This window comes from Schistocerca cancellata, chromosome 3, assembly GCF_023864275.1.
Source record: "Schistocerca cancellata isolate TAMUIC-IGC-003103 chromosome 3, iqSchCanc2.1, whole genome shotgun sequence".
In the NCBI taxonomy this organism is placed as follows: Eukaryota; Metazoa; Arthropoda; class Insecta; order Orthoptera; family Acrididae; genus Schistocerca; species Schistocerca cancellata.
In genome coordinates, this window is record NC_064628.1 from 506,887,322 (window position 1) to 506,911,507 (window position 24,186).

The following is a 24,186-nucleotide window of genomic DNA, read 5'->3' on the forward strand; positions in this document are numbered from 1 at the left end:
AGTTCGGGTTCTGGAAAAACGGTACGACGCTAACAAAAGTGCATGACACATGACTTTGCGGCTGAAAACTGGAAGCTGTGCCTGCACCTTGTGAATGGCTTCCTGTAGGCATCGCTCAGCAACACCAGTACTGGTGGAGCAATACGAACTACAGAAGTAATCCACATACAGAAAGGGTGAGATTGATGGCTCTACAGCTGCTGCTTGACCATTAATGGCCGGTAAAAATAGAGCCCTGTGGGACCCTATTCTCCTGGATATGGGGGAAACTACGGGAGGCACTAACTTGGACACGGAAAGTACAAAGATATTGGAAATTCTGGATAAAAATCAGGAGCAGGCCTCGGAGACCCCATTCGTATAATGTAGCAAATATATGATGTCGCCACGTGGTGTCGTGCTTTTCGTAAATCAAAAAAGGTGGCAACAAGGTGTTCAGATGGCAGACTACAAGGACACAAGATTATCAGTGGTAGAGTGACCAAGGCGGAATCCGCCCTGGCACGGAGCCAATAGGCCATCTGACTACAGGACCCAACCCAACCGCCGATACACCATATGTTCCATCAGCTTACAAAGAACGTTGGTGAGGCTATTCACATCAAGTGGGTTTGAGCACTGGTATGATGGTGCTCTTCTGTCCATGCGATGGAGAGATGCCATCACATCAGATCCAACTGAAGATCATGAGAAGATGTCTCTTTTAGTCCAACGAGAGATGTTTACTCACCAGATTGTGGCTCCGATCTGGCCCTGCAGCTGGGGGGCAATTTGCAATGGCACTGAGGAGCTCCCACTCTGTACATGGGGCGTTATAGGGTTCACTGTAGCGTGTAATGATGAGAGGTTTTTCCCTTCCATCCACCATTTGAGAGTGCGAAAGGCTGGGGGATAATTCTCCGATGCAGAGACGCGAACATAGTGCTCAACGAAGTGTTCAGCAATCGCATTCGCATTGGTAGACAGATGACACGGCATTTATGTTAACTTCAGGAACACCTGTTGGGGTCTGGTACCCAAAAACTCCTTTCATCTTTGTCCAGGGAAGGTGATGTATGACACCCAATGGTCAAGACATCTCTCCCCCAACACTCCTGCATCCGTATTTTGATGAGCTGGTGGATGCAGGCATTGAGTCATTTAAAGGCTATGATGTGCTCCAGGGAAGGGTGCCGCTTATGCCGCTGTAGAGCTTGCTGATGCTCCTTAATTGCCTCAGAGACTTCCAGCGACCACCAAGGGACTTTCTTTCGCCAGCGGCACCCTAAAGAATGAGGGATCGTGTTTTCCACCACCAAAACGATCGTTGCAGTTACCTGCTCCACCACCACATCGATGTACCATGTGGAGGAGATTCAATGGTGACAGCAGAGGTGAAATCATCCCAGTCAGCCTTGTTTAAAGCCCATCTGGGCAGGCATCCATAGGCCTGACGACAGGGCAGTGACAGGAAGATGGGGAAGTCATCACTACCAAACAGGCCATCATGTGCTCTCCAGTGGATAGATGGGAGAAGGCCAGGGCAGCAAACCAAGAAATCAACGACCGAATATGTGCCATGTGCCACACTGAAATGTGTGGAGGAATCTGTACTTAAGAGCCAGAGGTTGAGTTGTGATGGTAAATTTTCGACATCTCTGCCTCGGCCAGTGAGCAAGGTGCCATCCCACAAGGGGTTATGAGCAAAAAGTCCCAAAACTAGGAAAGGTTTAGGGAGTTGATCAATCAGTGCAGCCAATGCATTCAGGGTTACTACACCATCTGGAGAAGATATACGTTGCAGACAGTTATTTCCTGTGTTGTCCTTATCCTGACAGCCACAGCTTGAAGAGAGGTTTGAAGGGGCACAGGTTCACTGTATACTGAGTTCAGGACATAAACACAAACTCCAGCTGACATAGTATTTTAGTCAGTACGGTTCTTGTAATATCCCCTATAGCCGCAGAGGGCAGGGGTCCACACTTCCGGGAACCAGGTTTCCTGGAGGGCAATGCAGAAATCATGTGTAAAGCTTAACAGTTGCCCGAGCTCAGCCAGGTGGTGGAAAAAACCACCGCAATTCCACCGGAGGATGACGTGATCGTGCGACTGGGAAGGCATGGAACACTCCATGAGGTATTCTATGCCTCAGGGTCACCTGCTGCCACAGACTTAGTTCCTGAACAGGCTACATCCACTGTATCCGAGGGTCTGGCAAGATCTAGGTCCTCGGCAGGTGCCAGAATCTTCAAGTCATCCTCAGACGCAGAGCTTGTAGGCTGCGGTGATGTGGGTGCCACCACAATTTCCTTGGTTTTGGGGGTCTTCTTTCTAGATTTCCCTCACTGATCCTTGGGTTTCTCTGGCTGGGAAGGCATCACTGATTCCGTCTCTGGGACGGAGGATGATCATGAAGCCCTGCAACCAGCTGCTTTTGGGCCCTTCAGCCACTGGCGGGTGTCATCTTTCCTGCTAGCAGAAACCTGATAGTTGGGGGGGGACACTGCTCCTGAGGCAGGTGGTGCGGGAGCAACAGGAAGGGAAGTACCACCCCACCATCGAGGGGGCAGGTGTAGGCTTCCGGCTCTGAGAGGCAACTGGAACTCTTGGAACTGATGGGATTACAAATGTTCTCGTAGTGACAGCATAAGAGGTGGTCTAGCCACAGGATGTAGGTGCTCAACTTTCCTCTTAGCCTCAGTGTTGGTCAGTCGGTCCAGGGTCTTGTATTCTATGATTTTCCTTTCTTGCTGTTAAATCCTGCAATCTGGTGAGCAAGGGGAGTGATACTCTCTGCAGTTGACACAGATGGGAGGCGCGGCACATGGAGTATTGGGACTGGATGGACGTCCACAATCTCGACATATGATGCTGCAAGTACAGAGGGAAGATGTATACACCAACTTCCAGCACTTAAAGCACTGCACTGGGAGAGGGATATATGACTTGACACCACAGCAGTAGATCACCACCTTGACCTTCTTGGGTAATGTACCACCCTCGAAGGCCAAGATGAAGGCACTGGTGGCATCCTGATTATCCCTCAGACCACAATGGACGCGCCACATGAAATGAACTCCTCGTCGCTCTAAGTTGGTGAGCAGCTAGTCATCAGACTGCAAAAGAAGGTCCCTGTGTAACATAATACCCTGGACCATATTTAAGCTCATATAAGGCATGATGGTTACAGAAACATCGCCCAGCTAGTCACAACCGATTAACGCCCGTGAATGAGCAGAGGATGCTGTTTTGATCAAGACTGACCTAGATCTCATTTTGGACAAGCCCTCCACCTCCCCAAACTTGTCCTCTAAATGCTCTACAAAAAACTGAGGCTTCATCAAGACAAAGGGTTCCCCAACAGCTCTCTTACATATGAGGTACCGGGGCGAATAAGGTAATAAGGTTCGCTGCCATCCTTAGCCTGGTGTTCCTCCCATGGTGTGACCAGGAAGCGGAATGATTTAGGATCATACTTCTTTGCACTGTACTGAGACTTAGAACACTTAGAGACTGCTAGCATTTGATCACCAGCAAGTGATGACGTGGTACGCTTCATCGCGCATCAACTGCCCTGATGCCACCCACTCCAATCAGGGGCCCTCCCCACGGGCACCACACAGCAGCAGCATAAAAGGCCACCTGGCAGGATGCCCATTGCCTAGAGCCCCAATGCCCCATGGTGATGGGCATTTACTCCTTGGCATACGTGGGGATCCCTGTGTAGTCAGGGGGCTACAACCAACAGGGTTCATGGCGACCCCACCACAACAGACTGGCTACCATGCTGGATATGAGTTGCAAAGAATTCCATGGTCATCGTCGGCGCAGAAAACGACACTGCGTAGTGGGTGGAGGAAAACGCTCCCAGGAAGGTGTCCTCACCAAAGAGATGGAGGATGAGCGGGACTGCAATGCCTCGATGAGGAAGTGGGCTGAAGATCTCAGTGCATGATGGACATGATGCACCATGTAAGGCATCCTTCCCAAATTGGCTCGCTCTTCGGAAAAATTTTGGAAAATTGAGGTCAAACCCTACATGGGACCATCACATAAAGGCCAAAAGGTGTGAGACTCCTTTTAGTCGCCTTTTACGACAGGTAGGAATACCTCTGGCCTGCAGGGGGGAGACCAAGAATGAAGTACTCGGATTGAGGAGAGTGTAAGACAGGGAAGTAGTCTTTTGCCCTGTTGTTCATCTATAGTCACAGAAACAATTATGGAAATGAAAGAAAGGTTCAAGAGCGGAATTAAAATTCAAGGTGAAAGGATATCAATGATAAGAGCTGCTGATGACATTGCTATCCTCAGTGAAAAAGGAAATATTACAGGATCTATTGAATGGCATGAACAGTCTAACAAGTACAGAATATGAATTAAAAGTAAACTGTAAAAAGACTGCAGTAATGAGAAGTTGTAGAAACAAGAAACTTAACATTAGGACTTGTGATCAATAAATAGATGAAATCAAGGAATTCTGCTACCTAGACAGCAAAACCACCCATGACAAGTGGAGCAAGGAAGACATAAAAAAGCAGACCAGCACTGACAAAAAGAACATTAAATTTCTGAAAATATTCATTTGAAGCACAGCACTGTATGGCAGAGGGACGTGGACAGTGGGATACTAACAGAAGAGAATTCAAGCATTTGAGATGCGGTGCCACAGAAAAATGTTGAAAATGAGGTGGAATGATAAGGTAAGGATTGAGGAGGTTCTCTGCAGACTACACAAGGAAAGGAATACACGTAAAACACTTACAAGAAAAAGGGACAGAATGGTAGCACATCTGTTAAGACATCAGGTACAAGAGGGAGCTGTAGAGGGGAAAAAAACTGCAGAGGAATTCGTGGCGGGCCACATCAAACTAGTCAGATGACACATTATGATTTTCTAACCCTGTGGGTATCTGCTGTAAAGACAGACAAATGCAAGTGATATCAGTATCTTTCAACCTTCTCAGATACTGCTGACAAAGTAACACCTCATTTACTTTACTTTTGACCCCTCTAACACAGTGATGAAGAACGCTGATTTCACTGTTCACTCTATTATTATAAGATGAATTGAGAGTCTTTGTCAATTCCATTTCCTATTATTTTCCATCTGAATTCTGAATCTGACCCTGAAGTCGACGTCTCACCTGACACCAATAACCACGGTGATTTGCCTTTGTCTCTCTCAAGTTTCCTGGTGATTGTTGTTCTAACTTGTCCTTACCCCTCCTACTCAGGGATGGGTCATGTAAAGGGTATTTCCACCTTCTTATAGCAACTACACCTTCTTATAGCAACTACTGAAACTGAACAGCAGAGTTAACCCAGCACTTGTCATGGTGCTAAAGAACCTACATACAACCCACATTTATGTGCTCAATAGCTACTCCTATTCTGGTCAGGTCATCTTTAATTTGGTACTTCTGTTTTTAGCAAGGCTGTTTCCAGTTCCCTGAACTATCAACACCCGGTCTGCTTAGGTGCTTTTTTACAATTTGTTCTAAGGTTTCTGTTACGTGTTTTAACACTGTTTCACCAAACATATGACTGTGTACTCTGCATTTTATTTTTCATGTAACTGCTGCCCCACATCCCTCCTATGACTGGTACCTAGCAGCAGAACTCTTCTTTTCCTATTCTGTTTTACCTGAATTATCTGTAAGTTTCTTAGCATTGTTGTTTACTTTTGATCAGCAATTGTACTGGATGGCTCGTAATGTGTCAACAAATGATTCACTTCCAAAACCAAGCCATGTTGTAATTCAATGATGTCTCCACCTGTTGATGTCTTATGGGTTTGATAGAGATGATTATTGCTGGGAACTGGCCGAAAGAACTGTTTTACAGGATTTATATTGAAAACATTCTTGATACGATATTGTATGACCATATATACCGCAGAGCTGTTCATGCACACATCCCCCTCATACTGTTTTGGCTGCTTCAATTTGACAAAGACAACTCATCTACTGGGTCAGATTTGCTGGGTCAGATTATCTACTCTTCTGACATATCCATCATTTTGAGGGCAGATGATGCAGCATTCAATCCCAGCAATGCTGAAGACAATTTAAAATCATTATCTTATTGCTACACTACAGACTGGGTACTTCACTTGAGTACACTAACAGGTAAGTCCAATAAAGCTGAATGGATGGGGGATTGGAACCTGTACGGCAAATGTGTCAAAGAAATGATTCCCTCTCATTTCAACTGTGCTAGGAGTGCACATCTACACTAGCAGAACAGTATCAGCCCAATGCACACAACGGATTCTCAAGACTTTCCCATGTCTATTGCTAAGGCTGACATACTATGCAACATACTGAAAATTCTAATCAGGCATCTGATCAGACATGACAATGGAACAGCCCTGGAACAGATCCCAATAGGGGCAGTTAAGAATTATGGATGATTCATGGCTGCAGCATATGGGATGTTGTGTCATCTCAATGGACTTTGGATTATGCTACATCTCTAAAAAGACTGGACAAGTAGGGATGGTTACAGAGGTATATCCAAGAACATGTAGATATGGTGCCTTCCCGTGTAGTCAGTGATAATCTTCAAACTGAGAAGTTATGTGTGTGGTTATGAAAACACCTTTCCTTGATAAGGAGATAGTGTCACCTGCAATTGGAACAATCAGTTACACACAGGTGAGCTTGAGGAACTCATCAACTAAGGGAAGAAACTGGTGGGAGAAAACTTTTAAGATGTAAAGTGCAAACAAAAGAATAATGTGGCAATGTGTTTACTCTAGCTTCAGTTTCATGTACACTGAAAATTTCGAACACAAAAGTTGTAGTCAAACCTCTTATTCCCTTCCTATGGGTGTGCGTTGCCAAGCAATCTGATGATTATCTTGCAAAATTTTTGTAATTTTGGCTTGAGACCTTTCCAGGGTCTCTTCATCAGGATGGCACAAGGGCACAAACTAATCATTGTATGCAGCATTCACTCCAATACAGGAAGATGTGGACCTTGGTATGCTCACTTATGCAATAAAATGCTTCTACTGAAAGTTGTACGGATTATGACTACAATAGCCATCTCCGAGTCAGTGTGCAAGATCTATGTGGACTATGTGCAAGAGCAGTTCCTCTTGTAATGTTATTGAAGTTCTTGACAGGCATCCTAATGACATCCATTACGAACTCAGCAAATAGCACAACACATTGAGCTTTACTGCACTCGCCAACAAAATTCATCTTCTTGACCACAATAGCCACTGCACTGTTGCAAGAAAGATTTTTATCCACTGACACAAACAAATGGAACTTTATTTCAATGCTGATGACTGAAATAGAAGTAAGGGCATCATAGTTAGGCAGAAAATAGAAGATGCCAATTTGGTGATTGTGAACACTGCTGTATCAAATTTGCTACTTCGACTGTGTCATTGGTGAAGAATTAGATATCCTAGTACTGCTGACAGCATTATCCTCTTCTCAAAATAACATATTTTTTCCAAATAGTATGATGATTGTTGTTCCAGAATTCTATACTCATCAACATGGTACCAATTCAAATCCACAGGGCATTCCTTTCCTTCATCCAGAAAGTGGGTATGATGCTACCTTAACCCCTTTTCGACAACGGGAGACGAAAGTGTGTGATTTCGCAGTGTCTTTAAACAGCCAGACATAACAGTACACGAAGTTTTTGCAGCACAGGAAAAGTTTTCTTATGACATGGTATGGCAGAAACATCACCCCAGATACCACTGACTATCTTCCGTACCAACAATGTCAAAACTGTGGCAAAACCCAAATCCTAACTGAAGAGGCTGCCACCTACCCAATCTTTTCATACCTATGAAAAGATTCCATCAGTTTAAAATGACTGCATGCTAGAAAGAGGTGGCGTGATTCTCGTAACAAAAATTCAACTCAAGACTCTTTACTGAAAATCATTTCTTGAAAATGTACGAAAGGGTGTAGCAATGGGCCTGCAACTATAAAAAGCAGGACTTCAGTGCTCTGTGACCCTAAATATAAAAATTCGTCTGAGCTGGACCTCAACATGAAGAATGCTATATGAGATTACAACAGCAGGTAAGCACTAACAAACATCACTGATGACAAGAAAGCTAATGCCCAAGTTGCCTTGCCATCTGGACCAAAACGTCAAGGTGTTCACGTTTTGTGAGATTCCGTTGCGTATCACTTCATTTGTAGTAGTAGTAGTAGTAGTAGTAGTAGTAGTAGTAGTAGTAGTAGTAGTAGTTTGTATCTTTATACATGCATTTAGGAGGTAAGAAATGGCACTCTATTAGATGTAATGGAAATCTTTATGAAATATACATCATATCGATAATATCAATAACTGTGGCATTTTTAACACTCTGTGATGCATTGATCAGTTACAAATGTGACCTGTATATAGGTGACTTACGCAAGTTCTATGGAGTATTTTGATTAGAGAGATTGCGCTCTGAAATTTTTTGACCAGATAAATTTAGCCATCATACTCAAACTTACACTTACATGACAACAACGAGTGTCATAAAATCAAAGGGAGATAGGTGTAGGTGAATACTTTTACAGACTTTACATCTGAAAATCCTTCAGTTACTAATGAAAGTTTACAACTTAGGTGATTGGAAGTCAGCAACACATACACTTAATAACTGTTGGAATTGTCCTCCTCTTGCTTCTAAATACGCCTGCACAGTTTTCGTGTCATGGACTTTCGCACCCTCTGGAATACTCCCCAATAGATTTGAATGGTTCCACAGGCTTCCGCGAAACGTTTATAAAGTGTTTCTTGCATCTGAGAGATGTGCTGCATAGACAGATTGTTTAACATGCCCCCAGAGATGATAATCTAAAGAACTGAGATTGGGGGAAAGTGCAGGCCATGAAATTGTTTCTATTCTACCTATCCATTCGTCATGGTGGATACCAGCCATTGCATCTCCAACAAAGACCAAAATGTTCTGCAGCTCCATCATGCATAAACTACATGTTTCTTCTTATTTGCAGGTGCACACCCTGTAGTAGACCTTGGGTGGTACTCCGAATAAAGGCCCTGTAGACAGCACATGTAAGATGAGCTCTGAGAACATCTGGCCCTACCAGACAGTCACCTGCAATTCCAGCCCACACATTAATCTTAAACTGATGCCGACGTCTGGCCTATACTATAGGTTGAGGATTGAAATTGCCCCAGAAGTGATGGCTGTGAAAATCTGTTACTCAATGTCTTCCAAATACTGCCATGTCTGTAAACAAAACTGAACAGAGAAACAAGGGATTGGCAGTTTGTGCAACAGATCATCGCAGAAGTTCTCCAAGGATGGGTGATCATGAAGTGTAAGGCCCCGTAAACATTAAAGATTATATGGATACATGAGCTGTTTGTGGAGTATCCTCTGTGTTGAACTTAGAAACGTAAAACATGCCTGGTCCACCTGGCTCTTCTTCGACTGCCTGTAGAATGCACACATCCTAGTCAGGCATGTGAGCAACATGTGGTCTTCCTCGACCCATAGTCTGTGGTGCTACAGATCCTGTCTTGGCAATGCAACAATACACAGCACCAAAAGTTGGATGACTCTGTTGTCATAGCTCTGGAAAAACGGCCTCATGCCTGTCATCATTCACATGGACATACATAAAAATTATGTCAGACTACTTGTGAATTAATATCCTTCTATGTTTTAACGGAACACTTTCAGTTAACTCCATACCTGCAATACACATATACATTGGACACACTGAAGACAGATGAATCTCATGTTAACAAGCCTTCCTGGCAACATAATATTATCTAGAATAGGAATCAAACAGTCGCATAGATGTAGTTTGGTCATACTTGGGAAGCTGTTGAATGTCGTCCTTCATTAATAACTAAGAAAACAAAGGACTTTTGGACATGTGTTTATATGAACTTTTTCTGTTTTGGTGTAAAGAACCTGTCCCAAAAGTTTGTAGAAGTATCAGATATCTTGCCACAGAGTATGCAAGGTAGATTAGCAGAGTTCATCTTGCAGAGGGAGTATAAATTTGAAATTGGACAACATAGGGGCAAGTGATCAGCCATTGACATACTAAAAAAAAGCATGTTTGGTTAGGTTATTGTTTTCTGCATTTTCATACCAATAGCTAGTAAATCACAACCATATGACTATCAAATCAAGTGGAAGAATTTTTATAGGTACTGGACTGTACTGGTAAATTAGAATAAGAAACTGACTGTAAATACAGAACAATGCACATTACTTTAAGTATGGTAATATCCAGAAAAAATCTGGACTCTGAACATAACAATAAAACGTGAAAAATTTAGGAATTGCCCAATTAAAGTGAGATACAGATGACAGCATTAATTTTCTGACAAAAATATTCATATTTCCAAACTTACCTGAATAAGTGCTACATCAGGTTTGACAATCTTTTGATGGAAAAGCTTAGGAATTTCTGACAAGAAAATTGGTATACAGTCCGAACGACCTTCAGCTACTGATTTCCGTACATTTGCTGCCATGAAGAAAGAACATGAGCGAAAGATACCTGAAACAAATAGATATAATTAATATAATAAACAGTATATACTCTGCACAAATGTACTTTGGCAACATGTTAAGTGCTCCTGTACTTCATCTTCTTAGACAAACACAGGGTGTATTTTTCAGGTGCCATATGCAACAGGTATTACTGTATGAATACTGCATTGTAGAGCAAAAGCGATTCTGTTTTCTATAAGTCAGTTAAATGAATTTTTACTGCACCCTGTTTTGAATATTTTAGTAATCTGCCAGTTGTAAATTTCTCTCAAGTTACTTAATAATTCCAGAAATAAGGTATACAAAATCTAATCTTCAAGAAACAAACAAATTCACACTCACTTAAGTGACTCCCACATATAATCCATTTGTTGCAATACCTTCAAACTGACGAATTACATTATTACCCCATGGTTTCAAGACAACTTCCTGAACACAGAACTAAGGGGGGGGGGGGGGGGGGGGGGGGCTGCTCCACCTAGCTCTCAGGGAAAGGAAGACGTAGTTCAGCAAGATGGTTTTCTTTCAAGAAGTTGATATGGATAAATGTTCTCAGTCTACAAGATGAAGCAATTAATGTTTTGAAATATTCAAATCAATGTTCCTTTAAGACAATTACAGCAATAATTTTGACATTTTTACAATTTCATTAAGCACTGTTCATGACACATTTGGAATTACTGTGGCGGAAGTTTTACAACCCAAGTGACACTTTCTTATTCACAGCGGTATGTACATTCGGTGCAGAACAAAAAACGAAAGAGATGCTTCAGGGTTATCTGTCGACTGTATATCTGCCTCGATGCCAGTAACGTGTATTCTTATCACCACCAGGGTGTAAAGCTAGTTCGCGTCCGTAGTATAACACTATACGTGCACCCTGGGTAACACTAAATGAACTAGCACATACTGGCAGTCAGATAATCTGAGCATCTCCTGACTATAAGACACTTTCAGAAAGAGTTATGTCACCAGACAGACCAAACGGCCCTTCTCAGATCCCTCTGACCAGGAAACTCGGACCTGTGGTTCGAATTTGTCACACAAACATAGAAGGCACAAGCTGTGCTAAGTGCCAGTTTCTATCGAAACTATTAAAAAATGACAACATTGACTTGGTTGCTATACAGGAAACCCATAGTGATACAGTGTAACAACTAAATAAAAGGACAAAATACCAGGCTATGAGTGTTGGGAGCGTCCTATCATAGGTCTTATGGAGTAGCCACATATGTCAAACAAAATATTGAAAACGCTTTCCCAATTTCTACATCCACCAATGGAGACATTCATAATGTTGTCACAAAAACCGGAAGCATTACCGTCTCCAATATTTATAAGCCAACTGCTACACCTTGGCCAGCCCACGTTCTACAAACTCAACCCATCCTGCTGTATATGTTGGGGATTTCAATAGTCATCATGTACAGTGTAAGTATAAAGACAATGATGCAAATGGAGAAGCATTAGCAAAATGGGCAGAAGACGAATACTTATACCATGTATTCGATGCTAAGGATCGATTTACGTTTAGATCTGCTGCCTGGAGACAGGAATACAATTCTGTTCTGTGTTTCGTCTCATCCAGCAACAAGGACCAACCTCTCATGGCCTTGCGTCGAGTTCTGCCCGACTTTCCGCACAACCAACACTGTCCAATCATAATAGAGGTAGGAACATGAATTCTCCTAATTACCTCTATTCCTCGCCCACGCCGGATTTTTAAAAAAGCCAATCAGAATGGGTTCTCCACAGATCTGGACAAATGTTTGGGATGGATACCACCTGCTAGCAAAAATTACCAAAGATTTGTTGGTGCCATGATAAGCGCATCCAAGAAGCACATACCAAAAGGGTACCGCAAAGAATACATCCCTGGATGGTCCCAAACCAGCGGAGAACTATACCAGAGCTTCCTTGAATCCGGAGATCAGGAAATAGCGGATGAACTGCTTCACAGCTTGGATGCTGCCAGAAGACAAAAGTGGACAGAAACTGTAGAAAGCCTCAATTTCCAAACACCTAGCAGGCAAGCATGGTCACTGCTGAGAAAACTAAGGAGCGGCCCACCAGCACAATGACAAAAAGCAACAGTAAGACCAAATGCCATAGCTGCACATCTAGTTAACACGTCTAGGACACCAAAGGATAAAACACATACAATGCAAGTGAAGCGAGAACTTAAAATCTTACAAAAAAAGAAAAAAGAAAGCCACAGAAACTGAACACACTCGCCCTTTCTCTAGTGAAGACAAAGAAAAAGCTCTGAAAAATGTGAAACCAGGTTTCGACAACTTCATCCTGAATTCATAATAAACTGTGGTAAGTATACAAAAATATGGCTGGCTCGATTTTTTGCAAACATCATGCAAACTGGCAACATCCCATAAGAACTCAAACGCTCTAAGGTAATAGTAATTCTAAAGCCTGGGAAGCCAGCTGACAACCCAAAATGCTACAGACCAATTGTCCTGCTGTCTGTAATTTACAAATTACTGGAGAGGCTTACATATAACAGAATTAGCCCGGAATTGTTCAGGGTGATCCCAGTTGAACAGGCAGGCTTACGGCCAGGAAGAAGTTGTACTGACCAGGTGTTGTAACTCACTACTTACATTGAGGCGGGATTCCAGAAAAAATTGAAAACATCAGTGGCCTTTAATGACCTCTCAGCAGCTTACGACACTGTGTGGAGATAAGTCATCATGTACACAATTCTCTGAATAATTCCTTGCAAATCTATAGCACGTTTAATAGGCAGCATGCTCAATGATAGAGTGTCCCAAATAAGTATGGGCACCGACTACGGCTCCACCAAAAAACTAAAGAATGACTTACCACAAGGATCAGTGCTCGCACCATTGCTGTTTAGCCTCTATATTGCAGACCTGCCGGAAACACAATCGAAAAGTTCGAGAATGCTTACGATTGGGCCCTCGCTACAAGATGTAGCGCAATTGAAGCATTTGAGGACATCCTAACGAAATACCTGAAGATAATGGGCAAATATTTCCGTATGTGGAGACTTCAACCAAATGCTTCCAAAACAGAGGTTAGCTGCATCCATATCAACAACAAACTCGCTGGAAAAGAACTCAACATTCGATTTGAAAACATTGTTCTCAGGCACAATAAAACTCCGAAGTACTTTGGCATAACGCTGGACAGAACAGAACACTATCTTTTAAAGAGCACCTAACAAAGACTGTTGAAAAATTAAAGACAAGAAACAACACTATTCAAAAGCTCTGTGGTACTACCAGGGGAGCAACGGCCTCCACTCTGCGCACCTCTGCTTTAGCAATTGTATTCTCGGCCGCCGAATACTGTGCTCCGATCTGACTAAACAGTCCACATATAAAACAGGTGGATGTCCAGTTGCATAACACTCTAAGGATGATTTCTGGAGTAATTAAACCCACTTCAACGCAATGGCTCCCAATATTAAGCCACATTCCGCCGCCACACATGCGAAGTACTAACGCCCTTGTATGTGAATACAAAAACATCATGGGAAATCGAAGCATGCCAATCCACCAAGACTCTGAGGCTGCAAACACTAATAGGCTTCGATCTAGGAACCCGCCAACAAGAACAGCAAGGACTTGTGTACAACAAGGTTTCAGTATCACAAACGCATGGTCTGAAAAATGTAACGCATGGCAAAATCAAAACTTGCCTTGCATCACAAAAAAGCCACCTGGTTTTGACCTACCACGCAAAACGTGGTCCACTCTAAATAGGATTCGAACTCGTCATGACAGATGTGCTTACTCCCTGTATAAATGGGGTAAAATACCATCCCCTCAGTGTGATTGTGGAGAAAATCATACCATCAGCCACATTGTTAAAGAGTGTTCCAGAATATGTTTGTAATCCTTTATTAATAATGGCTGGCTCTGAGCACTATGGTACTTAACAGCTATGGTCATCAGTCCCCTAGAACTTAGAACTACTTAAACCTAACCAACCTAAGGACATCACACAATACCCAGTCATCACGAGGTAGAGAAAATCCCTGACCCCGCCGGGAATCGAACCCGGGCGCCGGAAGCGAGAACGCTACCGCACGACCACGAGCTGCGGACTTTATTGGTAATGTTTGTTTTCAATTATTAACGTTTGTTATATTAGTGATTTGTCTGTTTCTTTCTTATGCGCCTGTAATGCCATACGATAAATAAATAAATCACCACCACCACTGTTGCTGTAGTGAGTAGGTGAAAGCAACGGCATTGTAGTCAGATAATGGAATAGTAATTTAGTGATATGTAAACAATTCTTCCTCCTCTCTGAACTGGGGTTTTACCCGTTATTTGTAACTATTACTCTTATTTTAGTCAGTCAAAAACCTGCCTCTAAAGAAAAATGTCAAGCCTACAACGATACCGCCGTCATTAGAGACAATTCTCCGGTAATGCGGCTAGGAAGATTCCTCAAGACTTCCGCTGCTCTGCCCATAGAAAACGCGAGGATTTCACATGCAATATTCGGCGACTATTATAATTTACTTTTCTTATTTTGATGTAGGGAACACATTAAGAGTAACTCAAATCATTTGTCTTGTCCCGCAGCTTCGGCAGTGTACACGGCGGAAGGAGGCTAATCATTAATTTTCCTACATCATTTTTCTCCTTTTAGACGGTATAAAATACCGTACAGTTACAATGCTCACATTTCATCAATTTTACTATGCAACCAAATAAACGCCTATGTCCTCTCTCTCTCTCTCTCTCTCTCTCTCTCTCTCTCTGTGTGTGTGTGTGTGTGTGTGTGTGTGTGTGTGTGTGTCAGATTTATTCGATTGGGAAAAAGCTGAAACCTCAAATAAATGTGTGTCGGCATGAAGAAAGATATCTATTAGTATTCACAGTAAGGAAGGCCAGGACATAAAATTATGTTTAAAGTACAGAAATTTTTCAGGCGCACCATTCTTTCCAGTGATCTATAGTATGTCACTGTTCTTATGTATGGAAGCGTGCTGTCTGTGCCGTTACCGCTTACATTTTTACACTTTCAACAAGGTACAGCAAAAAATTAACAGTGTTGCTGCTCTACTATAACAGTTTGAAGTTTTCACTGAATGGTAAGAGAAGAAACGTTAAGACTCAAATCTGTGCCCCGTTAATTTGGTGTTTCCCTTTAGCACATTATAGCAAGAAGTATGTCTGTACATTGAATATTGAAGAACGTTTTTCCTGTTATCCAGCACTGTTGTGCTTTTGACTCATGCTTTCATACTGCTTCCTCTTCTGCTTTTCAGAAGGTAATAAATTAAATTATTGCTTATGCCGCATGATTCTTCTTTATATGGTGTTAGGACATAGGTGCGATTCTGTAACTCTAACTTCACACCGAAGTTCTATGTTAATGTGCATAGGCACCTGGTTGCATGTTCGTGCAACAGGAACTCATATCTCTGTAACAGTACTATGTATCTAGTTACTCAATCCGCCATCAGATGACAGCCACTGAAATTTGTTAAGAGCAGTTAACAGGAGCATAATTTTTCTACTTCCTGAAATAGAAGAATCATGCCTTCATTCTTCAGGAAATACCTAGCCTTTTAAAAATTTTGAGTAGCGTTAACAAAGTTTTATTCCGGGTGTTTCTCACGCGCACAACAATCTAACAGTGTAAATATATCAAAGCTGACATGGGACCTGGAACGTAAACATGCACCTATTCAGGCAGTGAACATTACAGTTCCAGACAGATTCATCAAATGCAATCTTCACGGAAGTCTACTCTCCGACCTGCTTACAAGCGCCTACGCCACCACCACGGCGTGACGTAAAGCCACAGGATTTCAGAAGCCCGCGTCATCTAGGGCCAATGCCACTCTATTAATAACGCCAATAAACCAAGTCCACGTGGTCAGAGGTTGAGTCCGCTCGCTACAACCCGATCTCATTGGCGGCAACAGTGGACTGTGTGGCTACCGTTACACGAAAATTTTCTTATTTGTTTAACAACTGTCATCTGACAGGTTTAAGAGCAGAAAGCACTCATTTCTGTCTACGTCACAATAGCAGGAAGAAGGATACACAAAACGATTGACCATTAATATATTAACACTCTGCAACGTTGCAATTTTTTCCTTCCACTCCGAGAATTTTTCAGGAACATCTGCAAAATTACGCTTTTACAATATATGATAAAGTAACGTTAAATGAAGAGCTGTTGCTTGCACTTGCGTACATGACTGTGTGCAACTAAAAATCTTTTCACAGCCCACGTCTGCAGACAATGAACATGATGTTCGAAGTGTCGTCGTCGTCGGCGGCGACAACGACGGCGGCGGCGACAGCGACGGCGGCGGCGCCAAACTAGTCATTCAGATGAGTAATAATTACTGAAAATTCTCCGTGAGGGTTCATACAGGTGCTAGGAAGCAGCAGGTAGGGGACTTCATTCTCTATGTTACGGTACAACTCCCTATGAATTGCAGGCTCATTAAAAATGTCATTTCACTTATTTAACAGGTCAAGAGGAAACCAACGTTTTCTTCCAACAAAATGCCACCAATGTTTGAAGAGGATCGCGTACAGTACACGTAAATTACAGAAGTACCTAGATTGTGTTGTAAACACAACCGTCTACAAGAAACTACAGTTTCTCACTAAAGATTCTTCACCCAGTTTTTTGCTTTGCTTTACGGGACAAAAATAACTAACGTCATATGCGTCCGTGTCAGAACCGTAGAACACGTATACGAAAAAGAAGTTAAAAACTACTACATGTCAAGCCCAATCATTGCTTAGTTGTTGACTACGGTCAACAAGAATGAATAATTTCTTCAGTAGACAGTCCCTCTGCTCTTTACGAAGGCAAGTAACCATTTACAGACTTTGTTAAGCACTTACTTTAGATGAAAAATGCACTTTTTTCAAGGTACAGTATCCGCTTCCGATCGACGTACTTTTCGTCTAATATATAGATTCCATTCCTGAACCGCTATTCTGCAACGTCTGCAGAATATCCTATCTTTACTATTTAGAGTCAAAACGTTTTCCTAATAGAAGTTTCTGTAGACGTAAATCTTTTTTTGCCAGATGCATTGTCTTAAAGAAATATGTTTTCCTTCTGCTTTGCAAGCGTCTTATCAAGGTATTTATTTTAGTTAGTCCGTCAGAACTGATTAGCACCTGATATCGTAATTAACACCAAACACTTCATGCGTCCTAGAAAACAAACATAACATTTTCAACTCCTCTACTTTTCTGGTGCATGGCCACCGGTTTCGCCCGGTAATTTAACTGCCATTTCAGGTAACTCTCACCCACAGCAAAATATCGGTGAATAAACTCACATTGATTCTTTCAGAACAGAGTCCAAACATCGCTGGGAATTTATTTTTGGATACGATTAACGTTTGTGCAAATCTGACACCGTTTTAGTTGAATGGAAAGCTTCGTCGTAGTTAACTCTCAAAATTTATTGTAATCTTTATTTTTGTGTACGGCATCTACTGCGTCTACTATTTCACACGTCCATAATGCCGACCGTCGAACAACATATCATTGTTTTTCTCGAAGGAAATGAAAAGAATTTTTAACCTCCAATTTTCAGTTGGCAATAAACGATACAAAACAGTTACTTGTGCAACGTCACAGCGTACCAGTTTATCCAATCGCACGAAATATAAACATAACTTTCCGAATACTATTACATATATTTTGTTGACGCTTGTGCAATATGCACAGACATTTAAAAAAAATAGCATCGACATATAGGCTCTCTCTGTACCACGCAGAGAACTTGCCGCCTCATTTATAAATCATAATCTAAAGTGCAGGTGACACTGCGTACGACATGCAGTATTCTGTCGTTCCTCCGTGCACCAGAACAAATATCACAAAGCTTCTTGGCTTTTCTTGACAGGTTCTATTACTATGGGACAAGCCTTGCTTACTTGATTATTTTATGTAAGTAATAAACTGCTTCCAAGCATCCAAGCAACAATTTTTTTAATTTTCCAGTCTTTCATCCACTGGTAAAGTGACAATCCTTTCTGAATTTCTGTTTGTACTTCTCTTATTTCACAGATCCTGGACAACAGATCAATGACGCTAATTCACGTCCCAATGATTTTAGCAACTGGAACGTATCAATTCAGGTCAAATACGAACATTGTTACATGAAGTAGGCTATGATGACAGTTGCTGACTTAAGACCTGAGATGATTCAAAAGATTTCGTTACTTCATCAATGACCATCCGCGGCAGGACTTTTTACGCAATCTTCGTAGGTTCCAAAAGCTATACAATTTCACATGAATTGTGTATTATGTGGGTACTATTTAATGAATCTGATAAATGTTATGGGACGGTTTGGTGAAAGTGCCAAAGTCAAGTAGACTCGTGACCTAACGACGCAACAAAGTAACGATATCAAATATGGAACTAACGGAAATCAAGACTGTATACAATCTCTGATGAAGCAATCCTTACTACGGCTGTTATGTAACAGTTACATCAGTTTCACTCAGAAATCAGCTTTCAAAACAGCCACACGTGCACAGCACCACAGATAACCTACGCAGTGTATTGTTCTGTATTACCAGTACTAGTTTTGCTTCATATGTTCATTATAAACGAACACTGTAGGAGTATATACACGCTCTCCACTCGTATTTCGTGGATCTGGTGAGGCTTGCTTGCTCTCTAAGGCTACTTGCCAGAAAGCAAGGGAGTCACGCGTTCGAGTCCCGTCGTGAGTTTCGGTGAAACCTTTTACATTACTTTACGTAACACGTCTTTCGTTTCCTTCCATCGGCAACTCAGACGTAACTAACCATTTTGCCAAAAGCTGTGGCAACTCAGACGTAACTAACCATTTTGCCGTAAGCTGTGCAAGTGCCAAGTGGTTAAAGAAAAGAAAAATAAGGGACTTTCATTTCAGGGCACAATACAAAATGATTTTAAAATAATTTTTATGTTTTTCCCACACGATCCTTATCCGCTAGTAAATTTAGTACGTGTTTTACCAGGATTTACGAAAGTCAGAACTATTACCAAAAGCGTGCTTTATGAAGAAAAACAAATTCTCAGTAATCTCTAGTCTTGCCAGACACCGTAAGGACAATAAAATCCTATTTTAGGAATCTTATAGTCAAGCAACTGTAGGCTCTAGAATTAAAAAAGAGGATGTGAAACTTCCTGGCAGATTAAAACTGTGTGCCGTACTGAGACTCGAGCTCTGAACCTTTGTCTTTCGCGGGCAAGTGCTCTACAGACTGAGCTACCCAAGCACGAATCACGGCCCGTCCTCACAGCTTATTCAATTCTGCCAGTACCTTGTCTCCGTAATATCCTTTCTTCCTAAAAGTCTGCCAGCCTTGTAACTATCAGCTCCTTTCGTTAAACCCAGATGACTGAGCCATTAGAGTGTTTACATAAGCTGTTAAGCCCATACTAATAAATGGGAACGTGCTTACAGTGACTTACTACTTCCTGAAGATAAAACTCTGAAAACGTAGCATGAAAATTAGATGTGGTGTAGGAAAAATTAAAGTGAGGGGAGGGCTGGACAGGGGGATAGAAGCAGCGTGGAGAGGAGAGGAGAGGCTTCGAGAACAAAACAACTGGCGGTGTACTTCAGACTCCAATATTTGTCCGCCGGCTGACCTCCGGTCTCGGGGCGCCAGCTGACAAACCTTATCATAGCGAAAAGCACACAATCTGAGCGAAGGCCTGGGCCGGCCACCACACGAAAGTCGGGCGCAAGGCTGCACGAGAGTTTTAACGCTATTTCCGACGTTGCCATAATAGTGCTCGGTACCTGGTACACCACAAATTACTGTACACGATGTTATGTAGCTATGCCGCGTGCTACGAAAGTAGGGTAGTATGTCTAAACCCGCGTCAAAATGGAAGACACCGGAGACGTTACCAAAGCTCTACGATGCAGAACGGACAGGGTGGATCTCGCCAGCTAATTTCTTGTTCTCAGGAGTTTGAGAAACCAGCAGGAGTCCTAGAATTGGGTGGCAGTGCAGATGTTCGACATTCACTGCTCCTAGTTATTGGTCAATTGTCTTACCCGTTGCGCCATCCGCAACGATCCGCTTTGCTAAGAAAATAGCTGAACTATTCCTGGAATCAATCTGCAAATACTTCAGCTCCCAAAACCACTTCGTGTTACGTGTGCATACTGCCTGAATAGTAAACGAAGTTCTGGATACCTACTGCAAAACTGTCTGTACTACACAGATATTTTCTGTTTTGATTAACAGCACAGTATGAGTGACCAAAGGGGAATGCATCAAAAGATGAGAAAATAACTTCGGAGCTACGTCGTGCCAGCTCTGCCGTCACTGTTGTTCTTGCTACACTTGTTGCTGAATGGTGTGAAATGAAAGCCAGCGAGCTCAGTGGTATTCGTGTACAGATTATTTGTCTCCATATTAGTCTCCATTCATTTCATGACATTGACATATGCCCTCATATATATATATATATATATATATATATATATATATATATATATATATATGTGTGTGTGTGTGTGTGTGTAGACGAAAATCAAGTTTCCTTGGTCTTAGCTTGTGAAGTACACTTTCTGTTATGTGTCTTAATCTTAAAATGAACAGGAGAATGAGGGGTAATAACATACGCGTGACAATAGAAATCTCGCGCATCTTAACGCGCCGCCAATGCGTGCTGGACTGAGGTAGAAAGTAACGAAACTTATCCCAAAATTAAACACGTTATGATGGCGAGGTTAGTTCAAATACATATTCAAAAACAAACAGAAAGGGAATAGTTCGTCCACCCAGTACGCTGCCAAACGGAAAAAGAAATTGTGGGAGTGTTTCGTTCTTTCTATTCGTCCTTTGCGCAGAATAATTTCTTGTACGACTAGGGTCGGTTGCAAGCAACAATATAAGAATGAACTTTAATCAGGTTTGGAGGCACCCCCCGCATGCACGGTTTAATCGTCAGTAGTCTACAATTTTGCACAGACTTTATTATCGAAGCATGATGTGTTGTTTACTGTCTTACGTAGAGATTGTGCTGGAGAACAAAAATCTCTTCACAAATTGCATGTGAACTCTCCAGACCCGCGAGCTCGAGTATCGCAACCAAAGCGAAGAGATCAGAGTGAACATGCTGTACACGCCCAACAAAACAAGTCAAAGGTCAACACTGTGACAGTGAATAATGCAGGCAAACACAGCTGATAAGATGGTTTGAAAAGAACGAACATTTCGTACCGCGGCGCTGCAAGTTGAGTTTAGCACGAGCGATGCCTTCTAAGTCCGTGACGATCTGCAGGCTAAGCCTTTCTGCCTGAAGGAAATTTATCACATTCGAACTTATGTTCAAGAATGCTGCAGAATACAGATGTTGAGGATACGGGTCTGTAATTTTGAGAGTCTGTTCCTTTCCTTTTTATATACAGGAGTTCCCTGCGCTTTATTCCAGTCGCTTGGGGGGTCAATGCTGCAGTACACTATGTAATCCCGAAATGGGATTCCGTCCGGACCTGTAGACATTTGTTTTCAATTCTTTCCGCTACTTTACAGTGCCAGGTATGCCGATTCCTATGTACTCCATGTGGGAGTGAATGAAATATGCGAAATTTAAAACTTCAAATTTCGTTTCGCTGTTTTCTGTTGCCACAACAGACTGGTCGACGAGTGACTGGATAGAAGCCTCCGACCCGATTAGTGATTTTACGTAGTACCAGAATTTCTCTGGTTCTCAGCAAGATCCTTTGCTAAAGTATGACGGTGGAAGTACTTGTATGCTTCGTGCAGCGATCCTTTTATTGACGAACGAATTTCTGCTAACTTCTGCCTGTCGACATTTCTATTTTCTCTTCTGACCCGAGAGTGCAACAATCACTGCTTCCTCATGATTTTGCAAGTTTTATTACTGAACCACTGTGGGTCTTTTCCATCCTTAATACACTTACTCGGAGCATACTCCGCAGCACACGATTTACAGTCTTTAAACCTTGCCCCTAACTCTTCTACGTCCATCATAATCGTACAAAATGACGTCCATTCACTGTCCAGGTAAAATGCTCCCATCTGTTTATGCTGTTCCTTCCAGCATAAATACTTTCCTAGTCTACTTTATGAATTTATTACGTATCGTCACCGTTATGATACCATGATGAGTAATCCCTCTCTCTGTACACTGTCGATAAGGTCACGTCTGTTTGTTGGAACGACACACATAACATATAAACATACAGGGCGCTCAAAAATTCAGTGGCCAAATTAACAGGGATGATGACCGTGACAAAAATATATTTCGTAAAGCAACGATGTGTCGAAAACGCATATGTTGGAGTTGAGTCAGGAGGTTACTGTATCACTGAGAATCAAACGGTGTTAAATGTTTTCCACTGCATTACTGTTCTGATCACTATCACATCACAATAAATGTTCAAAATGAGCACCATTAGCTGCAGCTCAGAGCCGGTATCGACATTGCAGGGAGTTCTGTGTCGCTGGAAAATGCTTTGTGTTTTCTACATTTGTGTGGCTGCTATAAGAATTCTTGCAACCAAATTCCGCATCCGAGTAAACGGGGGCAAAATACAGATCAGCTTTCATGTATTCCCTGAGAAAGAAGTCTAATGGGATGAAGTTCGGGAATCTTACAGGCCAGTTTACAGGTCCTCGGCGGATCCACCAACTGCCAAAAGTACGGTTATTATAGCTCGAACTATTTCTGCGAAGTGCACTGGGCCCCAGCTTGCTGAAACAACATCCTCCTCCTGATATCTATGGATACCCTCTACAATAACGTCGCCAGGTTAACTTCTAAGAACACACTGTACAATAGCCACCTGCGTCGAGCAGGCAACATTTAAGGCCCACATACGTCGTCACCCAAGACACCGGCCTACATTTTACTGTAAAACGTCTCTGATGACCTCACACAACTGTAGTAAGTGGCTTTCCATTCGACTATACATGCGAATTGTGACTGTTTTAAGTACCTTCCCGAGTAAACTGACCCTCATCTTTAAAATTAACAACTTCAGGAAAACGAGGGTGTCCAGAGCATATTGGAAGGTCGAAGACGAGGCGGATAGTCATTGGTCCCATGGCCGGTACTCTCGTAAGACTACAAGAATGAAGCAGCTGTTCATTCAACACACCCCATACTGAACTATGGTGAATACCGAGATCAGCTGCAACTGCTCGTGTGCTTCCTGGATTGTTTTAGAAGTGTCTGTGGTCTGCCCTCATTAGCCCTGCTTACCATCAAGCGTCGGCATTTCCGAGACGAGCGTGGACTGCAGTAAATGTGCGATCATGTGTCATCTTCGTGCAGGCAAACGTTCGCAGTACATTGGCCAGGCTCTTCGACTACAGCCTATAGCCGCACCGGGAACAAAGTTCATGTCTCGTAGTTTTCTCCATGTGTAGCGGTCCTTGTTGACATTGCAACTGTCATGCATGCGCTAATGCTACCCGTTGTTTACTGACTCAGTGTCTAAGAGCATGTCATCACAACATACCACGTATCTCAGGCTAACATTTGGTGTAACAACGTTAGACAACGACTTATCTGCTCCGTTCGTGTATTATCTACGCATGCTCAGTGCTCACACAATATAAGTTTCCGACACATGGTTCCTATAGGAAATATATTTGTTTTTGTCTCCTTTATCACCCCAGTTAGTTTGGGCACTGAATTTTTGGACACCATGTACATGTAAAAATTCACATAAAA

General features: G+C 42.3%; 1 protein-coding gene across 1 annotated transcript in view; it reads right to left on the reverse strand.

The window, feature by feature from the left end:
* LOC126175286 (4-hydroxybutyrate coenzyme A transferase) overlaps positions 1-24,186 on the reverse strand; it is a 140,637-nt gene that overhangs the window by 11,435 nt on the left and 105,016 nt on the right. The window contains exon 3 of the mRNA XM_049921950.1: positions 10,345-10,493. Within this exon, the coding sequence (XP_049777907.1) occupies positions 10,345-10,493 (149 nt within the window). The remainder of the gene's footprint in view (positions 1-10,344; positions 10,494-24,186) is intronic.